This window comes from Lepidochelys olivacea (genome assembly GCF_965140295.1).
Source record: "Lepidochelys olivacea isolate rLepOli2 genome assembly, chromosome: 5".
Classification (NCBI taxonomy): Eukaryota; Metazoa; Chordata; order Testudines; family Cheloniidae; genus Lepidochelys; species Lepidochelys olivacea.
In genome coordinates this window covers 1,565,140-1,581,249 of record NC_140415.1, presented here as the reverse complement: position 1 = coordinate 1,581,249, position 16,110 = coordinate 1,565,140, and the positions used below count along the sequence as shown (strand labels likewise).

The 16,110-nt window shown below is 62.3% G+C and overlaps 2 protein-coding genes across 2 annotated transcripts in view; one reads left to right on the top strand and one right to left on the bottom strand.

Moving 5' to 3' along the window:
- Positions 1–15,393, top strand: part of LOC311521354 (receptor-type tyrosine-protein phosphatase T-like) — a 97,883-nt gene extending 82,490 nt beyond the window's left edge. The window contains exons 28-34 of the mRNA XM_084629633.1: positions 2,304–2,403; positions 2,915–2,994; positions 6,374–6,508; positions 8,266–8,391; positions 9,674–9,831; positions 13,606–13,741; positions 14,361–15,393. Of these exons, the coding sequence (XP_084485759.1) occupies positions 2,304–2,403; positions 2,915–2,994; positions 6,374–6,508; positions 8,266–8,391; positions 9,674–9,831; positions 13,606–13,741; positions 14,361–14,435 (810 nt within the window). The 3' untranslated portion in view covers positions 14,436–15,393. The remainder of the gene's footprint in view (positions 1–2,303; positions 2,404–2,914; positions 2,995–6,373; positions 6,509–8,265; positions 8,392–9,673; positions 9,832–13,605; positions 13,742–14,360) is intronic.
- Positions 12,474–16,110, bottom strand: part of LOC311521355 (uncharacterized protein) — a 47,881-nt gene continuing 44,244 nt past the window's right edge. The window contains exon 10 of the mRNA XM_084629634.1: positions 12,474–13,154. Within this exon, the coding sequence (XP_084485760.1) occupies positions 13,141–13,154 (14 nt within the window). The 3' untranslated portion in view covers positions 12,474–13,140. The remainder of the gene's footprint in view (positions 13,155–16,110) is intronic.

Genomic DNA, 16,110 nt, shown 5'->3' with positions numbered 1-16,110 from the left:
CCGGGCCGTGGGACGTGTCGGTTGCTCCGTGTCATCCAGAAGCAGCGTTTCCCGGGCCGTGGGACGTGTCGGTAGCTCCGTGTCGTCCGGGAGCAGCGTTTCCCGGGCTGTGGGACGTGTTGGTTGCTCCGTGTTGTTTGGGAGCAGCGTTTCCCGGGCCGTGGGACGTGTCGGTTGCTCCGTGTCGTCCGGGAGCAGGTTTCCCGGGCCGTGGGACATGTCAGTTGCGCCGTGTCGTCCGGGAGCAGTGTTTCCCTGGCCGTGGGACGTGTCAGTTTCTCCGTGTCGTCCGGGAGCAGCCTTTTCCGGACCATGGGACGTCTCGGTTGCTCCGTGTCGTCCGGGAGCAGCATTTCCCAGGCTGTGGGATGTGTCGGTAGCTCCGTGTCGTCCGGGAGCAGCGTTTCCCTGGCCATGGGACGTGTCGGTTGCTCCGTGTCGTCCGGGAGCAGCGTTTTCCGGACCGTGGGACGTGTCGGTTGCTCCGTGTCGTCCGGGAGCAGCATTTCCCGGGCCGTGGGACATGTCGGTTGCTCCGTGTCGTCCGGCAGCAGCGTGTCCCGGGCCGTGGGACGTGTCGGTTGCTCCGTGTCATCCGGGAGCAGCATTTCCCGGGCCGTGGGACATGTCGGTTGCTCCGTGTCGTCCGGGAGCAGCGTGTCCCGGGCCGTGGGACATGTCGGTTGCTCCGTGTCGTCCGGGAGCAGTGTTTCCCGGGCTGTGGGACGTGTCGGTTGCTCCGTGTCGTCCGGGAGCAGCGTTTCTTGGGCTGTGGGACGTGTCGGTTGCTCCGTGTCGTCCGGGAGCAGCGTTTCCCGGGCTGTGGGACGTGTCGGTTGCTCCGTGTCGTCCGGGAGCAGCGTTTCCCGGGCTGTGGGACGTGTCGGTTGCTCCGTGTCGTCCGGGAGCAGCGTTTCCTAGGCTGTGGGATGTGTCGGTTGCTCCGTGTCCTCCGGGAGCAGCATTTCCCGGGCCGTGGGACATGTCGGTTGCTCCGTGTCATCCGGGAGCAGTGTTTCCCGGGACGTGGGACGTGTCGGTTGCTCCGTGTCATCCGGGAGCAGAGTTTCCCGGGCAGTGGGACGTGTCGGTTGCTCCGTGTCGTCCGGGAGCAGCGTTTCCCGGGCCGTGGGACATGTCGGTTGCTCCGTGTCGTCCGGGAGCAGCGTTTCCCGGGCCGTGGGACGTGTCGGTTGCTCCGTGTCGTCCGGGAGCAGCGTTTCCCGGGCCGTGGGACGTGTCGGTAGCTCCGTGTCGTCCGGCAGCAGCGTTTCCCGGGCCGTGGGACGTGTCGGTTGCTCCGTGTCGTCCGGGAGCAGCGTTTCGCGGGCCGTGGGACGTGTCGGTTGCTCCGTGTCGTCCGGGAGCAGCGTGTCCCGGGGCGTGGGACGTGTCAGTTGCTCCGTGTCGTCCGGGAGCAGCATTTCCCGGGCTGTGGGACGTGTCGGTTGCTCCGTGTCGTCCGGGAGCAGCGTTTCCCGGGCTGTGGGACATGTCGGTTGCTCCGTGTCGTCCGGGAGCAGCGTGTCCCGGGCCGTGGGACGTGTCCGTTGCTCCGTGTCGTCCGGGAGCAGCGTTTCCCGGGCTGTGGGACGTGTCGGTTGCTCCGTGTCGTCCGGGAGCAGCGTTTCCCGGGCTGTGGGATGTGTCGGTTGCTCCGTGTCGTCCGGGAGCAGCATTTCCGAGGCCGTGGGACATGTCGGTTGCTCCGTGTCGTCCCGGAGCAACGTGTCCCGGGCTGTGGGACGTGTCGGTTGCTCCGTGTCGTCCGGGAGCAGTGTTTCCCGGGCCGTGGGACGTGTCGGTTGCTCCGTGTCGTCCGGGAGCAGCGTTTCCCGGGCTGTGGGACGTGTCGGTAGCTCCGTGGGACGTGTCGGGGGCTCAGCATCCCAGGCTGTTGCTTATTACAAGGATCCTGCAATGGGATTGGTGCTGACGATCCTGGTGCAGGCCAAGCACTGGAACCCAGCTCTGCCTGAGATGGACTTGCCTTGCACTTCTCTGGGCTGCCTGGGAGGCAGCTGTGTGCAGTGAGGAGGGACCACTCTGCCAGCCCCTCTGCTGACGTGTTGAACAGCAGAGTCCCCCTCATGCTTGCTGCTCCACGTTGGCCCACGGGGCCCGGCCCCTGGAGAGTCGGGTGGGATCCACTCCGTGGCATGACCCCTCAGTCCGCCCTGTCAGGCCCGGGGCAACTGAGTTGCAGCGTGGAGGCAGGCCGTGGGCATGGTGCTGTCGGGTCTCAGGTGGGAGCAGGGAGCCACGGCTGGGAGCTGACGCTGCTGCACCCTCCTGCTCTGCAGGCCTTGCAGAAGTTTTCCGAACTGTTCCAGCTCTCCCCATGCAAGGAGGCCCAGCAGCCCAGAAACCAGCCCAAGAACCGCAAGGCGGCGATCCTGCCAGGTAACACGGTGGGGCCAGGCCTAGCCTGGGGCACTGTGTGGGCACCATGGCCCGGGAGCCCGCAGGGACCTGGCTTTCCCGAGGCCCTGGCAGGTGTCTGTGGAGACTCGCAGCCCAGGGAGTGCTGTGCCTCTCAGCCCTCCCAGCCCCTGTCCCCGGCTGGGAGAGCTCCCAGGCAGTCCTCTGCCAAGGGCGCCGGCCAGATCTCTGCGTTCATGGCCCAGCCCCGCCCAGCATCCACCAGCTGAGACCCTCACCCCGTGCCACCAGCATCCTGCCCCTGCACGGTGTGCGGCGAGCGCTGAGGCCGTGACACTGGAAGCGGAAGGGGTCTGCTCCTCCGCAGCGCCGCTGGGCCAGGCCCCAGGCACAGGCCCTGTGAGCTTTGGGGGGCTGGGCGCAGCTGCACACGGTGCTTCTCGGCCCCCGCCGGGGGCTCCCGCCCGGGTGAGGTACCTGTGTGCAGACCGCCTGGCTCAGACACGCCCTCTCTCCTTCCTTCCCCTCCCAGCGGATTGCAGCCGCCCCATCCTGATGTCCTCCCTGAAAGCGGACGGCTCGCCCGGCTACATCAACGCAGTCTTTGTTGGCGTAAGGCTCCGTCTGGCCCGAGCGTGGGCGCGAGCAGCGAGCCCCCGGAGCGCCCCAGCCCCAGCCCTTCAGACTGTGTGCCACGGCACCACCTGCAACCGTTGGGGCTGCTGAGCACCAGGCTTCCCTTGGGACTCCCCCACACACCGGCCTCGGCACCAGGAGATGGTCCCCACGGATCAGCTTCAGTCCCCTGCACCGCATCCCCTCCCCCTTCCCCTCCCCCAGCCCAGCTGTGCCGCATCCCCTCCCCTTCCCCTCCCCCAGCCCAGCATTGCCGCACCCCCCCCCTTCCCCTCCCCCAGCCCAGCTGTGCCGCATCCCCTCCCCTTCCCCTCCCCCAGCCCAGCTGTGCCGCATCCCCTCCCCCTTCCCCTCCCCCAGCCCAGCTGTGCCGCATCCGCTCCCCCAGCCCAGCTGTGCCGCATCCCCTCCCCCTTTCCCTTCCCCCAGCCCAGCTGTGCCGCATCCCCTCCCCCTTTCCCCTCCCCCAGCCCAGCTGTGCCGCATCCCCTCCCCCTTTCCCTTCCCCCAGCCCAGCTGTGCCGCATCCCCTCCCCCTTCCCCTCCCCCAGCCCAGCTGTGCCGCATCCCCTCCCCCTTCCCCTCCCCCAGCCCAGCTGTGCCGCATCCCCTCCCCCTTTCCCCTCCCCCAGCCCAGCTGTGCCGCATCCCCTCCCCCTTTCTCCTCCCCCAGCCCAGCTGTGCTGCATCCCTTCCCCCTTCTCCTCCCCCAGCCCAGCTGTGCCGCATCCCCTCCCCTTCCCCTCCCCCAGCCCAGCATTGCTGCATCCCCGCCCCCTTCCCCTCCCCCAGCCCAGCTGTGCCGCATCCCCTCCCCCTTCCCCTCCCCCAGCCCAGCTGTGCCGCATCCCCTCCCCCTTTCCCCTCCCCCAGCCCAGCTGTGCCGCATCCCCTCCCCCTTTCTCCTCCCCCAGCCCAGCTGTGCTGCATCCCTTCCCCCTTCTCCTCCCCCAGCCCAGCTGTGCCGCATCCCCTCCCCTTCCCCTCCCCCAGCCCAGCATTGCTGCATCCCCGCCCCCTTCCCCTCCCCCAGCCCAGCTGTGCCGCATCCCCTCCCCTTCCCCTCCCCCAGCCCAGCTGTGCCGCATCCCCGCCCCCTTCCCCTCCCCCAGCCCAGCTGTGCCGCATCTCCTCCCCTTCCCCTCCCCCAGCCCAGCTGTGCCGCATCCCCTCCCCCTTCCCCTCTCCAAGCCCAGCTGTGCTGCATCCCCTCCCCCAGCCCAGCTGTGCCACATCCCCTCCCCCTTTCCCTTCCCCCAGCCCAGCTGTGCCGCATCCCCTCCCCCAGCCCAGCTGTGCCACATCCCCTCCCCCTTTCCCTTCCCCCAGCCCAGCTGTGTCGCATCCCCTCCACCTTTCCCCTCCCCCAGCCCAGCTGTGCCGCATCCCCTCCCCCAGCCCAGCTGTGCCGCATCCCCTGCCCCTTTCCCCTCCCCCAGCCCAGCTGTGCCACATCCCCTCCCCCTTCCCCTCCCCCAGCCCACCTGTGCCACATCCCCTCCCCCTTCCCCTCCCCCAGCCCAGCTGTGCTGCATCCCCTCCACCCTTTCCCGCCCCCAGCCCAGCTGTGCCGCATCCCCTCCCCCTTCCCCTCCCCCAGCCCAGCTGTGCCGCATCCCCTCCCCCAGCCCAGCTGTGCCACATCCCCACCCCATTTCCCTTCCCCCAGCCCAGCTGTGCCGCATCCCCTCCCCCTTCCCCTCCCCCAGCCCAGCTGTGCCACATCCCCTCCCCCTTCCCCTCCCCCAGCCCAGCTGTGCCGCATACCCTCCCCCTTCCCCTCCCCCAGCCCAGCTGTGCCGCATCCCCTCCCCCTTTCCCTTCCCCCAGCCCAGCTGTGCCGCATCCCCTCCCCCTTTCCCCTCCCCCAGCCCAGCTGTGCCGCATCTGCTCCCCCTTCCCCTCCCCCAGCCCAGCTGTGCCGCATCCCCTCCCCCTTCTCCTCCCCCAGCCCAGCTGTGCCGCATCCCCTCCCCCTTTCCCCTCCCCCAGCCCAGCTGTGCTGCATCCCCTCCCCTTCCCCTCCCCCAGCCCAGCTGTGCCGCATCCCCTCCCCCTTTCCCCTCCCCCAGCTGTGCCGCATCCCCTGCCCCTTTTCCTCCCCCAGCCCAGCTGTGCCGCATCCCCTCCCCCTTCCCCTCCCCCAGCCCAGCTGTGCCACATCCCCTCCCCCTTCCCCTCCCCCAGCCCAGCTGTGCCGCATCCCCTCCCCCTTTCCCCTCCCCCAGCTGTGCCGCATCCCCTCCCCCTTCCCCTCCCCCAGCCCAGCTGTGCCACATCCCCTCCCCCTTCCCCTCCCCCAGCCCAGCTGTGCCACATCCCCTACCCCTTTCCCCTCCCCCAGCCCAGCTGTGCCGCATCCCCTCCCCCTTTCCCTTCCCCCAGCCCAGCTGTGCTGCATCCCCTCCCCCTTTCCCCTCCCCCAGCCCAGCTGTGCTGCATCACCTCCCCCTTTCCCTTCCCAGCCCAGGTGCTGCATCCCCTCCCCCTTTCCCCTTCCCCAGCCCAGCTGTACTGCATCCCCTCCCCCTTTCCCCTCCCCCAGCCCAGCTGTGCCGCATCCCCTCCCCCTTTCCCTTCCCAGCCCAGCTGCTGCATCCCCTCCCCCTTTCCCTCCCCCAGCCCAGCTGTGCCGCATCCCCTCCCCCTTTCCCCTCCCCCAGCCCAGCTGTGCTGCATCCCCTCCCCCTTTCCCTTCCCAGCCCAGCTGCTGCATCCCCTCCCCCTTTCCCTCCCCCAGCCCAGCTGTGCCGCATCCCCTCCCCCTTTCCCCTCCCCCAGCCCAGCTGTGCTGCATCCCCTCCCCCTTCCCCTCCCCCAGCCCAGCTGTGCTGCTTCCCCTCCCCCTTTCCTTTCCCCCAGCCCAGCTGTGCCGCATCCCCTCCCCGCTCGCCCTCCCCCAGCCCAACTGTGCGGCATCCCCCCATCCCACCACAGCCCAGTTCTGCGGCATCCCCTCCCCCCAGCCCAGCTGTGCCTCATGCCCTCCCCCCCACAGCCGAGCTGTGCCGCATCCACCCCTTTGCCCTTGGCTTCCTGGAGCGGCCCTGCCCCACAGCGTGAGCCCTGTCGTTGTGTCTGGGCTGGGGACCCTGGCGGCTCTGGCTGGGGGCAGGAGGGACTCAGAGCCTGAAGCTGGGCTGGCCCCCTTGGGCTGGGGGGAGATGGTCCGGGGCAGCATGGCAGCCTGTGTGTTCCTGGGTTTGGGTCACGCTTCCTCTCGGCAGAGCCCCTGGCCAGTCCCCTCCATGGCAGGGCTGGGACCAGCAGCATGGCTGGAGGGGTGAAGGCTTTGGGTAGTGCCTGAAGCAGGGGAGATGGCTGGTGGCTCCCACCGGGTCTGTCTGTCTTGCAGACCTACGCGGAAGAAGACAACGTCATCGTCACCCAGCTACCGCTCAGGGAAACGCTGGTGGATTTCTGGGCCCTGCTCTGGGACTACACCTGCACCGCGCTGGTCATGCTGAACTGCATCGAGGAGTTGGACCAGGTCAGCCCTGTGCGCCCTGCTGCGATCTCCCCTGCACACACGGGGCCTCCTCTGGGCTCTGCCAGCCCTGGGGCATGAGCATCTCGGAGCAGGGCCCTGGCACACCCTGCTGAGGGTCGGGGTAGCCAGCTGAGGGCTCGTAGCACAAACGGGGGTTGGAGGGGTGTCACGGCATCCCCGGGCAATGCTCTGGAACTGCTCCCTACGAAGCCAGGCAGGACTCCGGGGAAGTCTCCTCTCTGTGAGCAGCCTGTCTGCAGGACACACAGCTCACCCAGCTTCCCCCTTCCTGGGTCTGACCTCGGAGCATTCAGCCTCCTCTGCCCCTCCGTGCGCTTCCCACAGCGAGTCCGCTCAGGCGGGGTCCTGGGGAAGCCAGAGGGTCCTGCCCCCCAACTCCGCAGTCAGACGGGACTCTCAGCCAGCCAGTAAAACAGAGGTTTATTAGACGACAGGAACATGGTCTAACACAGAGCTTGCAGGTGCAGAGAACAGGACCCCTCAGCTGGGTCCATTTTGGGGGCAGTGAGCAAGACAACCACGTCTGCACTTCACTCCATGTCCCAGCCAGACCCAAACTGACTCACCCTCCAGCCCCTCCTCCTCTGGGCTTTGTTCCTTTCCTGGGCCAGGAGGGCACCGGATTCCTTTGTTCTCCAGCCCTTTAACTCTCACCTCGCAGGGGGGAAGGGCCAGGCCATCAGTTGCCAGGAGACAGAGTGTCGGACATTTATGTAGCCTGGCCCTTTGCTCTGCAACAATTTCACCCCCTTATCCCACCACCTAGAGACTTAAGAACTGCCTAGGGGAAACTGAGGCACCCCTGCAGTATTCAGAGGACACATTAAGAACAGTCCCGCTTCGTCACAAGGGGTCCTGATCCGAGCAGCTTAGTTGCTGGAGCTTGCAGGAGAACCCCCACCTCCCTTCCTCACCACAGTGACGGGGTGTCCCTCCCTGCTGTGGGGCTGTCTGCCCACACTGTAGCCCCCAGAGCTGCCTTTCTGACTCCCGGTGGGACAGATCCAGGCCAGGCAACGGAGGGTGCCAGGGATGCTTGGGTGCTTCCGGGAGGGCGGGGGCAGTCGTGTGTGGAGTGGGGTTGGGGATGGGGGATGGTGTCTGTCTGTCTGGCTGGCTCTGGGGCTCTGTTGCTTACTCCCCTCTCACCATCACACACTGGCACCGTCTGCAGAGAGATGGGGATACGCCGTGTGTCTATGCGTGTCGGGTGGCTACCTCCCGCTCTGCTCCCCCCTGCCGGCAGGGTGCCTGGCATGCAGCTGTGGCAGCCCAGGCTCCCCCGCCATCCATAGCCCATGCTGCAGCTCCCCGGCCTGCCAGCCACGTAGAAGAGCCCGGCTCGCCTCCCCGCTGCCCTGTGTAACCTGAGCCCCGCCCGGGGCGCCCGCCAGTCCCCAGCCCCGAGTGGAGCTGCGCGGTCCCGGCCCGTGGAGTGGGATCCATGGTGGTGCACATCTTGGCCGGATTGCTGAGGTTGCAGTTGCACCTGTGGACCCTGGCTAGAGCCGCCAGAGGTTCCTGTAGCTGTCTGAGTGTACATGCGTGAGGACACCAGGCTGTGTGTGCCCTGTCTCTGGCCGGGCCAGTCTGTGGGCACATGTGGGGGTGGGGGATGCTTTGTGCATCAGAACACTGCTCTGTGTGCCGGCATTAGGCGTGTGACTGCGTGTACATGGTCCGTGCGTGCCCCGTGAGCACACGTCTGTGAGCAGGTCCGTGTGTTCACTCCCCAGACATACCTGGCGTTCTGGCCTGTGCACGGAGAGGCCTCTTACGGCCGTTTCCACGTCGAGCTGATCTCAGAGGAGCCGGGAGCTGGCTTCACCATTCGCACACTCGCTGTAACCAACAGGCAACAGGTAGGCCCTGCCCCTGGGATGGTCCTGGGTCTTCCTCTGAGATCAGCCCTCAGGGCCCTGGTCCCCGGAAGAGCCCGAGGTGGCCAAGCAGGGCTCCCAGGTCAATGGAGACCCAGCTCAGAGCTGAGATTCAGGGCTAGCTACTGATCCGACCACCGAGATCAGAGACGCTATCGCTGCCCTGAGAGGGTGACCCTCGCATGGCCAGGGCCCTGAGGGACTCCAGGTGGGACCCTCGGAGCAGGGCTGGGCCCTCGCCTGCCTAGAGAGCAATCACTGCCCCTCAGAGGATGGGACTGGGCGGGGAGGGTGTTGGTGAGTCCCGCCTTTCAGAACTGTCCTCTGCGAAGGGCAGCCCGGCAGCCAGGCTGGAGAGAAGGCAGGGCCCACAGACAGTATCGTAACTTCCAGCTGTCCTGCTCTACTTGGCCAGGGGAGGCCTTGGCTGCAGTCCTGTGCCCAAGTCTGGGCACCCCACGCTTTGGGAAAGGGGGGGCAAGCTGGAGAGAGGCCAGAGGAGAGCAACACACATGAGAGACAGTTGAGAAAACCTGACCGGTGCGGGAAGGTTCGAATAACTGGGCATGTTCAGGGCTGGGGAAAGAAAACTGGGGGGACCTGAGAACAGTTTTCAAATGCTATGGGCTGTTATACAGAGGATGGGGATGAATTGTTCTCCATGGCCACTGGAGGTAGGACAGGAAGTGATGGGCGTGATCTGCAGCAAGGGAGCTGTCCATTAGCTATTAGGAAAATCTTTCGGACTCTCAGGGTAGTTAAGCTCTGGAAGAGGCTCCCAAGGGAGGTTGTGGGATCCCGTCACTGGAAGGTCCTAGGCCAGGTCGGATAAACCCCTCTCAGGGATGGTCTAGGGTAACTCGGCCCTGCCTCAGCGCAGGGGGCTGGACTTGGCGGCCTCTCAAGGTCCCTTCCAGCCCCACATTTCCTGGAGTCTGGTTTGTGGCTCTGTGGTGGGCCGGAGCCAGGCTGTTCAGAGACGCAGGCTGTCACCATTGGGAAGGTCGCTCCCCCAGGTTTGCATGAGGGTCTGACACGACTTAGGCCCTGTCCCAGTCCCATAGCTCGTCCTCGGGCTGGGGGGCCAATGGCTGAGCTTGTGGAAAGGTCTGTTGGCATGTAGCCCCCTCCCCTCTCTGGGGCTGCCCCCTTTCTGCCCATTAGCCTTCCCTGAATTTCCCACCAGCCTCACTGTGAGGCTTTCCTTTCTGCCCGAGGCTGACTCTGCTGCGGTTCCTCCCCTCCTCACCTGTCTCCTCACTAGCCCAAGAAGGCCGCGCTGGAGATCAGGTTCTGGCAAGTAGACGACTGGCCCATGCAGCAGCGACTCCCCCCATGCCCTGGCACCATCATCAGCTTGCTGGGGGAGGTGGAGCGGAGCCAGCGGACAAGCCAGGACAGCCACGTTCTTGTCACTTGCTGGTGAGTGAGGGCTCTGGGCCGGGCAGCCCTGGTGCGACAGGCTGGCTCTGCCCAGTGCGGAGTCGGCGAGCATAGCAGGAGCTCACTCCCAAGCCCTGCAGCAGGAGGTGGCTCAACACAGCGGGCGCTTGGCACGGACTCTCCCGGGGGGAGGCTGGCGTAGACTGGGACCGTTGATGGCTGTGGAACCCTTCTGCCAGGTGCAGCTGGCAGCAACCATAAGCAGGGCTGGGTTCAATACCTGGGGGTTCCTTTCCATCGATACAACACAGAACCGGCTCGAGCCCCCACGCAGTGACCTGGGACAATTACACTCCACCCCAGGCACCTCTGAGAGGCAAAACTTCCCCTCTCGCAAGCACAGAGTCTGAGTGTAGCAAAGAAACTTTTAAAGAAAGGAGGGAAGTCACCCGACATTAATTAGGGAAAATGCCACAAACAAGATTCATAAACATAAACTGTGAGCAGGACACCCACCCAGAGTGCGTGGGGCAGAGCTTCCGCCTCATGTTCTTGAGATCTACAACCAACAGTTCCCTTTCTATGCCCCCCTCTGCTCCCTCACCACACCCCACTTACAGGGGTTCTCCTGGGTCAGTGAGGACCCAGGGTTCAGAGGCGCAGCTGTTTGAGTTCCCCTGCCACCCGGGGAAGAAGGCATCTGGCTTGCTCTGGCCTCTGAGCACATGCTCTAGTTGGCTGCCCTGCCAGCTGCTCGTTCTGCTCACCGCTGCACCAGCCACTCGGTCACCAGCTGACTGTGGATGATACTAAACTGGGAGGAGTGGTTGATACACTGGAGGGCAGGGATAGGATACAGAGGGACCTAGACAAATTGGAGGATTGGGCCAAAAGAAATCTGATGAGGTTCAATAAGGATAAGTGCAGGGTCCTGCACTTAGGACGGAAGAACCCAATGCACAGCTACAGACTAGGGACCGAATGGCTCGGCAGCAGTTCTGCAGTAAAGGACCTAGGGGTTACAGTGGACGAGAAGCTGGATATGAGTCAGCAGTGTGCCCTTGTTGCCAAGAAGGCCAATGGCATTTTGGGATGTATAAGTAGGGGCATAGCGAGCAGATTGAGGGATGTGATTGTCCCCCTCTATTCGACATTGGTGAGGCCTCATCTGGAGTACTGTGTCCAGTTTTGGGCCCCACACTACAAGAAGGATGTGGATAAATTGGAGAGAGTCCAGCGAAGGGCAACAAAAATGATTAGGGGACTGGAACACATGAGTTATGAGGAGAGGCTGAGGGAGCTGGGATTGTTTAGTCTGCAGAAGAGAAGAATGAGGGGGGATTTGATAGCTGCTTTCAACTACCTGAAAGGGGGTTCCAAAGAGGATGGCTCTAGACTGTTCTCAATGGTAGCAGATGACAGAACGAGGAGTAATGGTCTCAAGTTGCAGTGGGGGAGGTTCAGGTTGGATATTTGGAAAAACTTTTTCACTAGGAGGGTGGTGAAACACTGGAATGCGTTGCCTAGGGAGGTGGTGGAATCTCCTTCCTTAGATGTTTTTAAGGTCAGGCTTGACAAAGCCCTGGCTGGGATGATTTAATTGGGGACTGGTCCTGCTTTGAGCAGGGGGTTGGACTAGATGACCTCCTGAGGTCCCTTCCAACCCTGATATTCTATGATTCTATGATTCTGTCAGTCGCCTTCTGCTGCCACCTGCCTCTCGGCTGTGACCTTGGCACATCCGTCTCTGAGTGATTGCCAGCTCTGTGCAGGCTGCCCCATCTCAAGGGATTCCAGCTCTCAGTGGTTTTAGCTCTTAGCAGGCAGGGCAGAAACACAGTCCTACCGCAACCCGTTCCAGTTCTGACTGGGCATTTAACAGAACAAAGAGGCGCCTAACAAAGCCTATTTAGCTCTATTCTTTGAACAGTGGAGGGAACAGGTTAAACCAGTCCAGGGACCTTTAGGGAGAATCCAACCCCCCCTGGCTGGGACACATGTGCCCACCCCTCTTACTTTCATGGGGATCTGGCATTCGAGCCCCTGGCTTAACAAGGTCCTTTCAGCTGAGGGCGACCCCCTCATTTGGGGCAGGCTGAGCACAGCCCTGCTCCCCTTTACTCATACAATAAAGACAACAACATGGATAACAGCATTTCACTCCCGTTGCATTCAGTACTAAAGTGATTTGTAACCCAACAAAAGCCATCGTTGATCACTTTGAGCAACGTACCTCTGTCTGCTAGTATGACGATGCGGCCTTTGGCGGGACACTACTGAGAGTATCAATTCAGGACAAATTGCTTGGAGCAGGGCAGTTATAGCCAAAAAAATGAAGTCCGCTCTGTTTGGCTGGGGTTTCTCCACCTCTAAGGCACACCAAACCAGCCAAACAGAGCGGACTTCAGTTTTACCCCACTGGCTAAGCAAAAGTCATACATGCAATTCCTTCAGACACTCCAGTTCCCCAGTATCACCACCAGCACCACTTCGTATGGGGATGAATGATTATGAAAACCAATACCCCAGTAAAAGAAAAAAGGATCCTAAAGGACCAAGCCCCAGACCCAGGTCAATATACAAATCAGATCTTACCCACAAATCACACTGTTGCCAATCCTTTAGAATCTAAAATCTAAAGGTTTATTCATAAAAAGAAAGAAATATAGATGAGAGCTAGAATTGGCTAAATGGAATCAATGACATACAATAATGGCAAAGTTCTTGGTTCAGGCTTGTAGCAGGGATGGAATAAACTTCAGGTTCAAACCAAGTCTCTGGAGAACATCCACAGCTGGGATGGGTCATTTAGTCCTTTGTTCAGAGCTTCAGTTTGTAGCAAAGTCCCTCCAGAGGTAAGAAGCAGGACTGAAGACAAAATGGAGAAGATGCAGCTGCCTTGTATAGTCTCTTGCCATGCGGCCTATGCTTCCTTTATTCCAAACACAAGCTGCCCAGCACATGGCTTGAAAGCCTCAGAGTTCTGTCCATCGGCAGGTCCCTGCATGCCTCGCTGAGTCCCAAGGCGTGTCTGCCTTCTCTGAATGGGTCAGGTGTGTAGCTGATGGTCCTTAATGGGCCATCCAGCAGGCTGGGCAGAGCTGACACCAACGTGTCTGGGGTGTCCCCCAGAAGCACAGCACAAGTTTGAAATACAGACAGTACAGAGCCAATACTTATAACTTTAAATACAAAAATGATACCTGCACCCAGATAGCATCATCATAACCAGCAAACCATAACCGTGTCTTAGACACCTTACTTGACCTCCTTTGTACAAGATTTGGTGCCACGACAGGACCTTGGTTGCAACAATGATCTATATGGCCACGATTCATGTCAATAACATCACAGCTGGATACCTAGGAAGAGTAGGGTGTTCATGTAAATACAGTCTGGTCCTGAGGTCTCTCCCCCGCACCCACCCCCAGCCATCTGTCAGGGGAGAATTCATTCAGATCCTCCTTATAGTTGATAGACCCTTGAGCTTCCAGGTCCTCGTCAGCTGGAATGGCCTCTCTACAGCAGACCCATCTCTGCTCCCGCCCCTAGGACTCGCACCCAAACCATCCAGCACAGTGCCCAGGGCTGCCTTCTGCGAGCCCCCTGGCTGGCTGGCTGGCGGGAGCATGCAAACCGGGCACCCCTGCCCAAGACGTGGCAGCCCAGGCTGCCCCGCCCCAGCCACAGCCCGGGCTGCAGCTCCCTGGTGCACCAGCCATGTAGAACAGTCACAAGTCTGGCCACTGGCAGCTCGGTGCCATTGGGCGACTCCTGGCCTGCACCGATCTGCACTTCCCTTCTCCCCCGCAGGGACGGTGCCAGCCGCTGCGGGCTCTTCTGTGCTGCCACCTTCCTGTGCGAGCAGATCCGCAGCGAGGGGCTGCTGGACGTCTCGCAGGCGGTGAGAATGCTGAAGCGCCGGCGACGGCAGATGATCAAGGACGTGGTAAGTGCCCCAGCCTGGCCCAGAGAGGCCGGTGCTCCTGCTGCCAGCCTCAAGGCCAGGAGCCACAGCTCAGTCAGCCCCGGGGACTGCCCCAATCGACCCGGGGACAGTCACACAATCAACAGTCCTGCCGCCCCTGGCGTCCCGTGCGCTGCTCTCAGTCGCTCCCTCCCCAGCTCCTTGGGCCCAGGCTGATTCCAGAGCTCCCAGAGCGGGAAACAAACCCCAGCCCCAGCTGCCTCGGCGTGGCGGGGGGAGAGAGACCTGCGGCCTCTTGGGATTGTGCTTCACGTCAGAGGCTACGGTGATGGGCTCTGTTAGAGCCAAGACAGCACGGCAGGAGTGGGAGCTCCTGCAGGCTCAGGCTCGGGGAGGCTGCGGCTGGGGGCCGGGCTCCTGCCGCGGCTGGCTCAGGGAGGCTGCGGCTGGGGACCGGGCTCCTGATGGAGGCTGGGTTTCTGACCCTAGATCTGGCAGTGGGGGACACACCTGAGCATGGGTCACTAGGAGCTGCGAGACCCGCAGCCAGCCCTGCACAGTGAGGAGCGAGAGCAGGGGCATGTGCGGGTGGGTCTGGGCCTGTCACCTGGGGTGCTGACGTGCAGCCTTCTCTCCCCAGGAACAATACACGTTCTGCTACGAGTTAGCCCTGAGCTACCTGGACTCATTCAAAATCTATGGGAATTTCAAATAGAGGCGAGCGAGGGACCTTCTCGAGTCGGGACCTTCTCGAGTCGCAACCTTCTGCTGCTGCTGCTTCTCGTGGCACCTCTGTACTGCTCTGTGCCCGGGCAGAAGCCCGTGTCCTGGGGAGCGAGCCAGGGCCATGGAAACTGGCAGAGATGAGAAGGGCCCTGGTGGTGCCAGCTGGGACGCTCTGGACTCCTGACACGCCGTACCCTGGAGCCCACGCTGCTGGCTGAAGCAGACGGTTTCCTCTGGGGCTCATTTCCAGGGAGTGGGTTGGATGCTCTGAATCTGTTATCCCAGACTTTGTCCAGCCAGGGACTTGGGTGGTAACTTACCTGGAGCCAGAGTGCATGTGCATTGTGACTTCTCAGGGGTAGCCGAGGTGTCCGGGGGGAATCAGTACCACTGCTCACAGTGGGAGGGAGCCCTGGCCATGCCCACCAGGAAAACTCTCCCAAAGTCCCGGCTGCTGTCAACACGAGCACTCCACTCTGGGCTCCGCGAGCCCTGTGCTTTCCCTCTGCAGGCTGGTAATTCACACACCCTGCCCTGTTACACTCACAGGCCTGATCCCGTGTCTCCTGGACACCAGCAACACACACCGATCTGCTGCCTTGTGGAACGGTGCCCTCGCTTTACCAGCTTCACCTCAGTTCAACCCACATTGTGGGTGTAGCCCAGCCTGTCGTCTTGTAAGCAAGGAACACGGTCCAGTGCTGGGGCAGCAGCTGTTCCAAGGAAAACCCAGTCCCCCAGAGCCCTGTTTCTTGCCTTATTGTCCTTAGTTATCAATTCTGTCAAAGCTCAGACGCATTAATACGCTTCCAGGCCGCGCTAGGGACTAAGGTTGCACTTGTCTTCAGGCACTGCCCAGAGGCTGGGCGCTGCCATTTGAACAACTTGGTATAAATGGGACAAGTTTAAACATCAAAAGCAGCCGATTAAAGCTCAGTTTAAAGCTCTCTTGCGCCACGTTTCCTGGGCTTACAGGGTGAGCCCACACCTGGCTCCAGCTTGGGGTCTCGCTAAAGTGTCGCCTGAACAAGTGAACCTTCAGTTATTGCTAGGAACAAGCCAGAGAAATCCAAGTTCTGACCTGAAATCTCACCACCCGTCCTTTGGCCTGTGAGCTGGGGCAGGGGAGAGGCTCCCTGCAGGGCGTCAGCAAAGCTCAGAGATCTGCCTAGTGCCAGCAGGGCTCTAGCCTGTCTCCGGGCCGGGAGGAGGCAGCTCTGCACTGGGCACTGACCAGCTGGCGTGCAGCTTTCAGTGCACGGGTTCTCTGCTGCTTCGCGTGGGTGCAGTGGAAGGTGTCGGTGGGTAACGACTCTCCTCGCTGTGTCTTGTTGCCGGGAGGGTCAGCTCCTTCCCTGGGCTGTGGGTCAGAATTCACCAGACCAGCACCTGGGACCCCCCTTTTCAGCAGTGTCTTTTAATGCTCCAAAGTTCCACCCTGGTTCGGTGCTGAGATTCTTCGATGCTCAGTGAGCCAGAAGGTCCCTTCTAGACCCAGGTAATTGTTTTTTCCCCTCGGGTGCCGAACAATTCCTACCTCTGCTCTTGTGCACCAATCGCTGCGCGAGACACCAGACACAGATCCCCTCTAGTTCCTACCCCAATTACATCCAGTACGTTTAATTTCACACTCCCCGGGGGCCACACAGGACGGGGGAGGACCA